Source organism: Tamandua tetradactyla, chromosome 4, assembly GCF_023851605.1.
Source record: "Tamandua tetradactyla isolate mTamTet1 chromosome 4, mTamTet1.pri, whole genome shotgun sequence".
Taxonomy (NCBI): Eukaryota; Metazoa; Chordata; class Mammalia; order Pilosa; family Myrmecophagidae; genus Tamandua; species Tamandua tetradactyla.
In genome coordinates, this window is record NC_135330.1 from 106,559,778 (window position 1) to 106,573,860 (window position 14,083).

Here is a 14,083-nt window from a genome sequence, read left to right on the forward strand (position 1 = left end):
AATAACACTAAATGTTAATGGACTGAATTCCCCAATCAAAAGACATAGATTGGCAGAATGGATTAAAAAACAGGATCCTTCTATATGCTGTCTACAGGAAACACATCTTAGACCCAAAGATAAACATAGGTTGAAAATGAAAGGTTGGGAAAAGATATTTCATGCAAATAACAACCAGAAAATAGCAGGAGTGGCTATACTAATATCCAACAAGTTAGACTTCAAATGTAAAACAGTTAAAAGAGACAAAGAAGGACACTATATACTAATAAAAGGAACAATTAAACAAGAAGACATAATAATCATAAATATTTATGCACCGAACCAGAATGCCCCAAAATACATGAGGAATACGCTGCAAACACTGAAAAGGGAAATAGACACAAATACCATAATAGTTGGAGACTTCAATTCCCCACTCTCATCAATGGACAGAACATCTAGACAGAGGATCAATAAAGAAATAGAGAATCTGAATATTACTATAAAGGAGCTAGACTTAACAGACATTTATAGGACATTACATCCCACAACAGCAGGATACACCTTTTTCTCAAGTGCTCATGGATCATTCTCAAAGATAGACCATATGCTGGGTCACAAAGCAAGTCTTAACAAATTTAAAAAGATTGAAATCATACACAACACTTTCTCGGATCATAAAGGAATGAAGTTGGAAATCAATAATAGGCGGAATGCCAGAAAATTCACAAATACGTGGAGGCTCAACAACACACTCTTAAACAATGAGTGGGTCAAAGAAGAAATTGCAAGAGAAATTAGTAAATACCTCGAGGCAAATGAAAATGAAAACACAACATATCAAAACTTATGGGATGCAGCAAAGGCAGTGCTAAGAGGGAAATTTATTGCCCTAAATGCCTATATCAGAAAAGAAGAAAAGGCAAAAATGCAGGAATTAACTGTTCAATTGGAAGAACTGGAGAAAGAACAGCAAACTAATCCCAAAGCAAGCAAAAGGAAAGAAATAACAAAGATCAGAGCAGAAATAAATGAAATTGAAAATATGAAAACAATAGAGAAAATCAATAAGACCAGAAGTTGGTTCTATGAAAAAATCAATAAGATTGATGGGCCCCTATCAAGATTGACAAAAAGAAGAAGAGAGAGGATGCAAATAAATAAAATCAGAAATGGAAGAGGAGACATAACTACTGACCTCACAGAAATAAAGGAGGTAATAACAGGATACTATGAACAACTTTACGCTAATAAATACAACAATTTAGATGAAATGGACGGGTTCCTGGAAAGACATGAACAACCAACTTTGACTCAAGAAGACATAGATGACCTCAACAAACCAATCACAAGTAAAGAAATTGAATTAGTCATTCAAAAGCTTCCTAAAAAGAAAAGTCCAGGACCAGATGGCTTCACATGTGAATTCTACCAAACGTTCCAGAAAGAATTAGTACCAATTCTCCTCAAACTCTTCAAAAAAATCGAAGTGGAGGGAAAACTGCCTAATTCATTCTATGAAGCCAACATCACCCTCATACCAAAACCAGGCAAAGATATTACAAAAAAAGAAAACTACAGACCAATCTCTCTAATGAATATAGATGCAAAAATCCTCAATAAAATTCTAGCAAATCGTATCCAACAACACATTAAAAGAATTATACATCATGACCAAGTAGGATTCATCCCAGGTATGCAAGGATGGTTCAAAATAAGAAAATCAATTAATGTAATACACCATATCAACAAATCAAAGCAGAAAAATCACATGATCATCTCAATTGATGCAGAGAAGGCATTCGACAAGATTCAACATCCTTTCCTGTTGAAAACACTTCAAAAGATAGGAATACAAGGGAACTTCCTTAAAATGATAGAGGGAATATATGAAAAACCCACAGCTAATATCATCCTCAATGGGGAAAAATTGAAAACTTTCCCCCTAAGATCAGGAACAAGACAAGGATGTCTACTATCACCACTATTATTCAACATTGTGTTGGAGGTTCTAGCCAGAGCAATTAGACAAGAAAAAGAAATACAAGGCCTCAAAATTGGAAAGGAAGAAGTAAAACTATCACTGTTTGCAGACGATATGATACTATACGTCGAAAACCCGGAAAAATCCACAACAAAACTACTAGAGCTAATAAATGAGTACAGCAAAGTAGCAGGTTACAAGATCAACATTCAAAAATCTGTAGCATTTCTATACACTAGTAATGAACAAGCTGAGGGGGGAATCAAGAAATGAATCCCATTTACAATTGCAACTAAAAGAATAAAATACCTAGGAATAAATTTATCTAAAGAGACAAAAAACCTATATAAAGAAAACTACAAAAAACTGCTAAAAGAAATCACAGAAGACCTAAAAAGATGGAAGGGCATACCGTGTTCATGGATTGGAAGACTAAATATAGTTAAGATGTCAATCCTACCTAAACTGATTTACAGATTCAATGCAATACCAATCAAAATCCCAACAACTTATTTTTCAGAAATAGAAAAACCAATAAGCAAATTTATCTGGAAGGGCAGGGTGCCCCGAATTGCTAAAAACATCTTGAGGGAAAAAAACGAAGCTGGAGGTCTAGCGATGCCGAACTTTAAGGCATATTATGAAGCCACATTGGACAAAACAGCATGGTATTGGCATAAAGATAGATATATCGACCAATGTAATCGAATAGAGTGCTCAGATATAGACTCTCTCATCTATGGACATCTGATCTTTGATAAGGCAGTCAAGCCAACTCACCTGGGACAGAGGAGTCTCTTCAATAAATGGTGCCTAGAGAACTGGATATCCATATGCAAAAGAATGAAAGAAGACCCATCTCTCACACCCTATACAAAAGTTAACTCAAAATGGATCAAAGATCTAAACATTAGGTCTAAGACCATAAAACAGTTAGAGGAAAATGTTGGGAGATATCTTATGGATCTTACAACTGGAGGCGGTTTTATGGACCTTAAACCTAAAGCAAGAGCACTGAAGAAGGAAATAAATAAATGGGAACTCCTCAAAATTAAACACTTTTGTGCATCAAAGAACTTCATCAAGAAAGTAGAAAGACTGCCTTCACAATGGGAGACAATATTTGGAAATGATATATCAGATAAAGGTCTAGTATCCAGAATTTATAAAGAGATTGTTCATCTCAACAACAAAAAGACAGCCAACCCAATTACAAAATGGGAAAAAGACTTGAACAGACACCTATCAGAAGAGGAAATACAAATGGCCAAAAGGCACATGAAGAGATGCTCAATGTCCCTGGCCATTAGAGAAATGCAAATCAAAACCACAATGAGATATCATCTCACACCCACCAGAATGGCCATTATCAACAAAACAGAAAATGACAAGTGCTGGAGAGGATGCGGAGAAAGAGGCACACTTATCCACTGTTGGTGGGAATGTCAAAGGGTGCAACCACTGTGGAAGGCAGTTTGGCGGTTCCTCAAAAAGCTGAATATAGAATTGCCATACGACCCAGCAATACCATTGCTGGGAATATACTCAAAGGACTTAAGGGCAAAGACACAAACGGACATTTGCACACCAATGTCTATAGCAGCGTTATTTACAATTGCAAAGAGATGTAAACAGCCGAAATCTCCATCAACAGAAGAGTGGCTAAACAAACTGTGGTATATACATACGATGGAATACTATGCAGCTTTAAGACAGGATAAACTTATGAAGCATGTAATAACATGGATGGACCTAGAGAACATTATGCTGAGTGAGTCTAGCCAAAAACTAAAGGACAAATACTGTATGGTCCCACTGATGTGAACGGACATTCGAGAATAAACTTGAAATATGTCATTGGTAACAGAGTCCAGCAGGAAGTAGAAACAGGGTAAGATGATGGCCAATTGGAGTTGAAGGGATACAGACGGTGTAACAGGACTAGATACAAAAACTCAAAAATGGACAGCACAATAATACCTAATTGTAAAGTAATCATGTTAAAACACTGAATGAAGCTGCATCTGAGCTATAGGTTTTTGTTTTGTTTTGTTTTGATTTTACTATTGTTACTTTTATTTTTTTCTCTATATTAACATTCTATATCTTTTTCGGTTATGTTGCTAGTTCTTCTAAACCAATGCATGTGTACTAAGAAATGATGATCATGCATCTATGTGATGATGTTAAGAATTAATGATTGCATATGTAGAATGGTATGATCTCTAAATGTTGGGTTAATTTCTTTTTTTCCGTTAATTAAAAAAAAAAAAGAGAAGGGATAATTGGAGCTGAAGGGATACAGACTGTACAACGGGACTGGATATAAAAACTCAGAAATGGACAGCACAATACTACCCAATTGTAATGCAATTATGTTAAAACACTGAATGAAGCTGCATGTGAGGTATAGGTTTTTTGTTTTTGTTTTTGTGTTTTTTTTTCTTTTTCTTTCTATTATTGTTTTAATTCTTATTCTGTTGTCTTTTTATTTCTTTTTCTAAATCGATGCAAATGTACTAAGAAATGATGAATATGCAACTATGTGATGTTATTAAGAATTACTGATTGTACATGTAGATTGGAATGATTTCTAATTGTTTTGTTAATTCTTTTTTTAATTAATAAAAAAAATATATATATATATATTATTGAGAAATATCCACAAATATACAGTCCAGCCATACTATATGATCAATGCCTTGCAATATCATCACATAGTTGTGTATTCATCACCATGATCATTTTTAGAACATTTGCATCACTCCAGAAAAAAGAAATAAAAAGAAAAAAGAAACAACTCATACAGCCTATACTACTTACCTCTCCCTCTCACTGACCCACAGTTTTTCAATCTACTCAATTTTTACCATTTATATCCCTCTATAATTTATTTATTATAGTTATTTATTTATTTGTTTTACTAATTTGACTATACCCTGTATAAATGGATCATTAAATACAAGGTTTTCACAATCAAAAAAAAAAAAAAGGTGTACTACCGCTAAATGTACATTTATCCATAGATTTTCAATTGCAGATTAGAATTAATATGCTATCGAGATAAGCCTAAAAGCTACTAGGTAAACTGTAGCAGGACAGGAGCTCAGGTACTGGTCATTACCTCTCATCTTCCTAAGAAATTGTGAAGTGGTTCTGCCCAAACCGATCTCAGGGGACTAGCAACAATGCTGTAAATCAGTTCCCCAAAAGGGATTTGTGGGTGTGTGTTACGGGGGGAGGGGGGGGAAGGGGTGGTAGAGAGGGAGGAGGGCTCAGGGGATACTCCTTTGTAATTCTATTTTTGAAAATAAGAATAATTTCAATCTAGGAAAACTATTTTTAAGCCAAATAAAGCAAAATGGCAGTTATACTCTAACATAAGATTGAGAATCTATATTTAAGATTATTGTAATTATAATTCATCATGATGGCATTTCTTCTACAATCCTAACAGGACAGAAAGCTTTATTTAGCAAGTAAATTGATAAACTAGAGTTGGTTAAGAAAACCTGTACTGCAGAGATTTTCACATATTTTTGTTCACTAACAGTCAATCTATTTCACAAAGCCCTCACCAGGTAATGACTTAATTACAGCAGAGCTAACCTATTTCCTTTGTCTCTCAAGGTAGAGACTATGAATTGTTTGAAGACTTCTAATCATTACTGGTCCTAGTACCTTAAGAGAGAAATCAAATTGACACTGTTCAGAGTGAATAGATACTTACCTAGCACTTTTCATGCCTATTAAATCAATTTAAGACAGTTTGAGAATGTTTTTAATGTTTACCAGTTGATTAGTTCTGAACCAACTACAAAGGGTTTTTATTCATTTTAATCTTCTAATATTTCCCTTATTTATAACAACCTATTATCAGTATAGCTCTAAATGTATCAAACTTAAACTACATCTCCATTGCATCTGGATTTTCAAGGTTGAAACAAGATGTGTGATATCCCTGTCCCCATACACACATATGTTAAAATTCTTATTGGCTAATGGGAGAATTAAAACACAAATATGAAAATACTCCTCAGTCTACTAATTGGTTCCATGTAACTCAGGACCTGATCATTAACATTTTAAATTCCATAGCTTTGGATAAGCTAATTTGTGGTTTTAGATTGCTACTTCTATTAAAATGAATAATTGAGTTTCTAAGAAGAAACTAGGTGGCTGTTGATTTAAACCTGAAAAATACATTTACTTACTATAATTAAACACACACACACACAAATAAAAAAACCATACCTGCATTATTTGTACTAGACTGACTGTCCTGGGAATTATCATTGCTTTCTGGGGGAAGTTGAAAGGAGGGTGATGGAGCCGTTCTAGTTCTTTTTCTGCTTGTCTTTCTTTCCACTTGACAGTCTTCATCTTCATCATCCTCACTTTCACTGAGATCATCAAAGCCAAAATATTTAATTTTATAATTAGAACTTCCAGAACTTCCTTCATCACCTCCTGTCTCATCATGATCTTCAAAACCAAAAAATTCAAGTTTAACATCCTTTTTTGATTTGGTATTACTATGTCGAAATCTAGTAGTGGTCTTAGAAGTTGCAATATCTGCCTTTTTTCTTACAGGGCCAATCTGCAGGAGTTGATGCAGTGAACTCATCCATACTGCGTTCCATAGTATCCTGTATGGTAACATTACAAACTGACAAGCAAGATGGATGCAAAACAGTATAATCTCTAGTCCGTCCAACCGTCTCTCTAAAACTGGTCCCACAACTTACACTGCCTTTCTTTGCCTGATTCAGGCTATCTTTATTTGATTCACTGTTTGCTTTGGCTAAGGCCTGACTGGTGCCATCCGTTAGCTTATCAAAATTTGATTCTCCTTGTGAGGATTTTGCTTTATTGGCCCTAAAGTACATCTTACAGTTGCTTGGCCTAGGAACACTTTGTACAATGTCTTCCTCGATAGCTTCATTTAGATTTTCCAACTGCTTTTTAAAATCTTCATCCTTCATCTCCAAAAGAGGGTCATTTTCCAAATTTAATATACAATCTTCTGATCTGATATCTTCAAAATCATTATCCCATTCATACAAACCAGTCTTTACAGATCCCTTAATTGGAGATATTTCTGATGGAGATTCTGACCTTTTTCCAACTTGGGAGTTCAAAGAATCATATATTTCCTTGATTTCATCAGCCTTGTATCCAGAAGCCATTGTAGTTTCTGCATTGGGTTTCTTACTACTGTCATTGGCATTTTTATAAATATTCTTTTCATGTTCTTCATTAAAGTTCTCCACTTTATCTATAAAAATGAAAAGTATTTAAGTCAAAGGATTAAAACATAAATAAAATCAATATAAGTTAGCAAATTACAGGAATATTTATTTGGCTAATTAATAGTACAGAATCAGTTCTTCTAGAAATAACTTCCATAATTTAACTGTGAAGAAATCTGACATCCCCCCCCTCTACTTTTTCAGCATATTGCTTTCAGGTCCCCTAGTGATCTTTCTCCCTTAAAGTTTTTGCCCCAATCTTCTCAGATGAAAGTTCAGCAGTGTTAAGTAAATAAATCAACTGAATCAGTTCAAAATGACATGTAAATGACTATGCCAAACCTCCTCAGGGGATTGGGTTTTTTAAAAAAAAAGATGCTTAAATTAAAAATTATTTAGAAGAAATATAACATGTGGACAGCTTAACTGAACTTATATAACAGCTCCACCGTAACTACATGGAACCTTGAAGAGGGCATGAGATTTTGTAGGTTTGTCCAGAGTGATGCCTCGATAAATCCCAGAATGATTTGGACAGTGAATAAAAAAGTATTTGAATAGTCCCCTGGGGGGAACAGTGAGAAAGAAGGAAAATTCAACCTCCCCAAGTGGAGAATTCTTGATATTCTCCAAGCAGTGTGGACAACCAAAGCAACAGGCTGAGCCCCCAATCTTGGGGTGTGTTCCTATGCAACTTAAATCCCACAAAGGATAGGTCAAGCCTACTTAAAATTAGGCCTAAGAGTCACCCACAAGAAAACCTCTTTTATGGCTCAGATGTGGCCTCTCTCTCCAGCCAACACAACAAGCAAACTCACCACCCTCCCCCTGTCTACGTGGGACATGACTCCCAGGGGTGTGGACCTTCCTGGCAACGTGGGACAGAAATCCCAGAATGAGCTGAGACTCAGCATCAGGGGATTGAGAAAACCTTCTCGAACAAAAGGGGGAAGAGTGAAATGAGACAAAGTGTTAATGGCTGAGAGATTACAAACAGAGTCAGGAGGTTATCCTGGAGGTTATTCTTACGCATTAAGTAGATATCACCTTGTTATCCAAGATGTAACGGGGAGACTGGAGGGAACTGTCTGAAAATGTGGAGCCATGTTTCTTGAAGATGACTGTATAATGATAAAGCTTTCACAATGTGACTGTGTGATTGTGAAAACCTTGTGTCTGATGCTTTTATCTACCTTATCGGCAGATGAGTAAAACATATGGATTAAAAATGAATAATAGGGGGAACAAATGTTGAAATAAATTTAGTAGATTGAAATGCTAAACGATCAATGAATGGGAGGGGCAAGGGGTATGATATATACAAATTTTCTTTTCTGTTTTCTTTTTATTTCTTTTTCTGAATTGATATCAATGTCCTAAGAAATGATCATGATGATGATATTGATGTGATGATATTGTGAGTTACTGATTATATATGTAGAATGGAATGATCATATGGTAAGAATGTTTGTGTTTGTATGTTGCTATGTTTAATAAATAAAATAAAAATAAATAAATAAACAAACAAATAAATAATAGGGAGAACAAATGTTAAATTTAGTAGATTGACATGCTGATGATTGGTGAGAGGAAGAGGTGGGGGTATGGGATGTATGAATTTTTTTCTTTTTCTTTTTATTTCTTTTTCTGGATTGATGCAAATATACTGTGAAGTGATTGTGGTGATGAATATACAACTATGTGATGATATTGTGAGTTATTGTTTATATAGAATGGAACGATCATATGGTAAGAATGTTCATCTTTTTATGCTATGTTTAAAAAATTTTTTTAATGAAAAAAGTTTTCAGTAAGAAAAGAAACTCATCAGGGATCAATCACTCTTCTCCCACATTATGAAAAATGGCTTCTCTCTCACTTATCCCTAAACTTACTATTGTACATGGTTCCAATTCTGGCATGACCTATGGAGAAATAATGTGATAGATTATTAACTTCTGTGTTTAATAACTGAGTAAAATGTCTAGGTAACAAATCCTTCCCATGTCAGGTAATTTCCAATTATTGCTTACCACAAAATTTGAATATCTAATAAAATGATTCATCACTGAAAATTATTTTTGACGGTTACCTCATTATTTGTGGCCTATAACCAGAAAAATACAGTTAAAGAAGCTGCCATAACTAAACTCTTTCCATTCATTTTGGCATGCGCAGGCACTGAGAATCGAACCCGGGTCTCCAGCATGGCAGGTGAGAATTCTGCCTGCTGAGCCATCATAGCCCTCCCTTTTTTTTTTTTGGATGCCTAACTTTTGAAGTGTTTTTATCAGGAAAGGATGTTGGATTTTGTCGAATGCTTTTTCAGCATCAATCAATATGATCATGTGATTTTTCCCTTTCGATTTGATAATGTGCTGTATTACGTTGACTGATTTTCTTATGCTGAACCACCCTTGCATTCTTGGTATGAATCCTACTTGATCATAATGTATAGCTCTTTCAATGTGGTGTTGGAAACAATCTGCTAGTATTTTGTTAAGAATTTTCGCATTTATGTTCATTAGGGGGACTAGTCTATAGTTTCCTTTTCTTGTATCGTCTTTATCCAATTTTGGTATTAAGAGTAATATTAGCGTCATAAAATGAGAAGTAGCATCCCTTTTTCTTCAATTTTTTGAAGGAGTTTGAGCAGGATTGGTGTTAGTTCTTTTTGAAAGAACTAACTTTGATTAAAGTTTTTTATTTTGAAAACTTTGATAAAATTATCCTGTGAAGCTATCAGGTCCTGGGTTTTTTTTTGCAGGAAGATTTTTGATGATTAATTAGATCTCTTTACTTGTAATTGGTTTGTTGAGATTTTCTGTATCTTCTCGAGTCAGTGTAGGTAATTCGTGTGCTTCTAGGAATTTGCCCATTTCATCTATGTTATCTAGTTTGTTGGCATATAGTTGTTTATAATCTCTTATGATTTTTTAAAGTTTTTAATGATCTGTGGTAACAACCCCCCTCTCATTTCTGATTATATTTATTTATGTCCTCTGTCTTTTTTCCCTTGTTAGTCTAGCTAGGGGATCATCAGTTTTATTAATTTTCTCAAAGAACCAACTCTCACCTTTGGAAGGCCTATTTCTGAACACTCAATTGAATCCATTGGTCAGTATATCTACCTTTATGCCTGTACCATGCTGTTTTGACTACGGTAGTTTTGTAATATGCTTAAAGTCAGGTAGTGTGAAACTTCCCACTTCATTCCCCTTACTCAAGATATTTTTAACTATTTGGGGCACCCTGCCCTTCCAGATAAATTCAGTTATTGTTTTTTCTATTTCTGTGAAGTAAGTTATTGGGATTTTAGTTGATATTGCATTGAATCTATACATAATATAGGCAGAACTGACATTGTAACTATATATTTTCTCATTTTTTATTTTTTATTTTTGTACTATATTTAATGTTCCAATCCACAAACAAGGTATGTCCATTTATTTAGGTCTTCTTTGATTTCTTTTAGCAATGTCTTCTAGTTTTCTGTGCATAGGTCTTTTGTGACCTTGGTCAAATTTATTCCTAAATAGTTGATTCTTTGAGTTGTGTTGGAGAAGCCATAAAATATCGCCAACATGCCTGCCTGGCTGATGCAAGGCAACACAAAATGGCTGACCTGAAATCTGCCCTCCGCCCTAGCAACAACGGTGACCAATCCCAGCTCGACACGTGTCCCTGCATGCTCCCAGCCTATATAAGCCTGTGCACTTCCTCGATAAAGCGGATGCCTTCCACTCACCCCTGAGGGTTGTCTCCCGAGTTGTGTGCTGGGTGCTTTGTGTCTGTGTGACTGACTCAGTATGGCCACTTACCCCCAGCCATCAGCTACCCCACAGAGTTGCTTTTGTAAATGTAATTTTTTCTTCCTCAGATTCCTCATGACTAGTGTATTGAAACACTATGATTTTTTCATATTGCTCTTGTACCCTACCACTCTGCTATATTCACTAGCAGCTTTGCTGTAGATTTTGTTGGTATTTTCCCATGGTTGCATGAGACAGCTTTATAAATCTCATATTTACAGATCTCTCCTGTTGGTTCTGTTTCTCTAAAGACCCTGACTAACACAGTTACCAAAAAGTATAGCGGCCCTTGCTAATCATAAGGCTCATGCACTTAATGAATGTAAATTAGCAATATCTTTGTTAAATGATTAGTACATCCAATTACAGAATGTTGTCTTACAAAATAGAATGGCTTTAGATATTTACAATAAGGATTTTTTGTTTCGTTTGTTTTGTTTTTGCAGGGGCAGGCACCAGGGATCGAACCCAGGTCTTTGGCTTGGCAAGTGAGAACTCTGCCTGCTGAGCATCCATGGCCCACCTGGCTTTAGATATTTTAACTGAGACACAAGATAGGACCTGTGTCCTTATAAACACACAATGTCCTGTATATAGTCCTGATCATTCACATAATATTTCACAAGCTTTAAATCATATGCAGAACACATACACAGTATTGATCAATTATCTACTGACCCCCTTTCTACTTGTTTTAATTCTCTTACACAGCCTTGTTGGCATTTCTTTGTAAGATTCTCTGTCCTATGTTGGCTTATTACTATTCTGTTGTCTTTTATATGGTTGTTGTGGTTTATGGATGAAATGCTTGTCCTATGGACAATGCTGCCTGTTATGTGGGGGTGGATTGTGGTAATCCAGAGCCTGGCCCCTTCTTAAACAGCATGTAGCAGACCTGCTTTAATCAAAGACAAAGGTTGAGAGAGTAAACATTCTCCCCAGAGGGGGAAGAAGGTAATCACGGACGTAAAATGGCACTGATAAAATCTTGGTCTTAAATAGTAATCTTAGTAAAACAGGTCATAGGTCCCTTTAATAATTATACTGGAGACCAGATATCCTCATACTATATGGAATGTCTTTGTTCTAAAATCATGTGCATATTACCCCTTGTGTCCTCTGTCTATTTTGTGGCACACTTTCTCTGCAGACTGGCTGCCACTGGAGAATCTCTTCTCTTCACAAGTCCCAATAAATCTATGTCTACTTCTGTGTCTGGTGTGTTTTTTGGTCTTGCAGCAGCACCAGTCTGTGCTTTACAAGCTCTTGGTCTGGGCCCAAACAGCTTCCCTTGGTAAAATGCACTGACTTAGTTTACACTGAAAGCTGCTGTTCTTACTAGTGGAGAAATCAAAATGTAATTAAAGCCACAAAAACTTCCCACCAGTAATTAGATTTTGGGCATCAGCAATGACTGTGCCAAAGAGAAAGCTTTTGTACATCTAGCTGGAGCCTGAGAAATTTCAATTTGGAAGAAAAGAAAAGCTTTGGGGAAAGCAGACTCTACCCACCTTCAGAATTTTCTGAAGGAAAGAGTAGGAGACAAACCTCTAGATCTTTTTGATTATTAAAAAAAATTTTGATACCATAATTCTCATCTGAGTTATATTAGCTTAGGTGGAAAATTCATAGGGAAAGAACACAAACCTTTGCCTTAACCTACCCCCATCCAACTGGCAGCAAAGCACTACTAGAGACAGGGCTAGACCTCTCCCTGACCTGGGTATCCCATAGGTGTTTTGGACTTAACAGAAATTCACTCTTTCCACACCCTCCACTTTCCAAAACCAGCACTTTCTATATATTTCTTCCACTGAGTTAATGAAAAGATCATTTTTCTAGTTATTCAGGACAAAAATTTGAGAGTCATCTTTGACTTTTCTTTTCTATTCACACTCCATAACCAATTCATCAGAAAATCCTGTTGAGTCTGTCTTCAAAATATATTCAGAAGCAGGCTTCTTCTTACCCCTGCAATGTCATTTCTGTGGTAGAAGCTGTTATCACATCATCCAAATTGTTACAAGAGTGTCCTGTCTGTTCTCTCTGATTCCTCACTTCAGCCTACTCTCAATATGATCTGGAGTGATCCTATTGAAATGTAAGTTAAATAAATTCACCCTTATGATCAAACCTTCTGTATTAGTCAGGTTATCTGTGGTGCATTAACAAATATACCCTGAAATCTCATAGTTACATACAAAGCTTAGTGTGTGTATTAGTTAGGGTTCTCTAGAGAAACAGAATCAACAGGAAACACTCACAAATACAAAATTTATAAAAGTGTCTCATGTGACTGCGGGAACACAGAGTCCAAATTCTGCAGGGCAGGCTGTGAAGCTGACGATTCTGATGGAGGATCTGGACGAACTTCACAGGAGAGGCTCACCAGCCAAAGCAGGAAGAGAGCCTGTCTCTTCTTAATTCTCCTTGAAAGGCTTCCAGCGATTAGATTAAGCATCACTCATTAAAGAAGACACTCCCCTTGGCTGATTACAAATGGAATCAACTGTGGATGCAGCTGACATGATCATGATTTAATTCTATGAAATGTCCTCATTGCAACAGACGGGCCAGCACTTGCCCCACCAGACAAACAGGTACCACCACTTGGTCAAGTTGGCACATGAACCTGACCATGACAGTCCACCCCTTGTCAACTCAGCAGCTATCCATATCACCTTAAACCATACCTAATTTCTAAATAAAAAAATAATAAAACACACATTTTTTCTTTCATCTAACAACAATCAACTGTACTAAATATAACTGGAAACACATTAAATCTTTATAGAATAGGGTGCAAGCCCTTGAACAATGTTCATTCTTAAACGTGATATATTACAACTTAAATAGTATTACAGTGCTCATTTCTGTAACTGATCACGTGGTCATAGTTCATATTTATCACTACTTTCTTCCACATTCCATGTTCCCTTTAGCCTCAGCAAACTCTTCAGCTGGCCATGGTTCTTTATCTGGTGGGGTGACCAAAATCCTCATTCCTGAAGTTTCAGAGCAATTGGTAGTCCTTCCTGGATTGGGTTGTTGCA

The 14,083-nt window shown here is 35.9% G+C and overlaps 1 protein-coding gene across 1 annotated transcript in view; it reads right to left on the bottom strand.

The window, feature by feature from the left end:
- Positions 1–9,123, bottom strand: part of LOC143680459 (wings apart-like protein homolog) — a 35,996-nt gene extending 26,873 nt beyond the window's left edge. The window contains 3 exon segments of the mRNA XM_077156880.1: positions 6,221–6,564; positions 6,566–7,244; positions 9,114–9,123. Of these exon segments, the coding sequence (XP_077012995.1) occupies positions 6,221–6,564; positions 6,566–7,244; positions 9,114–9,123 (1,033 nt within the window).
- Between the last annotated feature and the right edge of the window lie 4,960 nt (positions 9,124–14,083).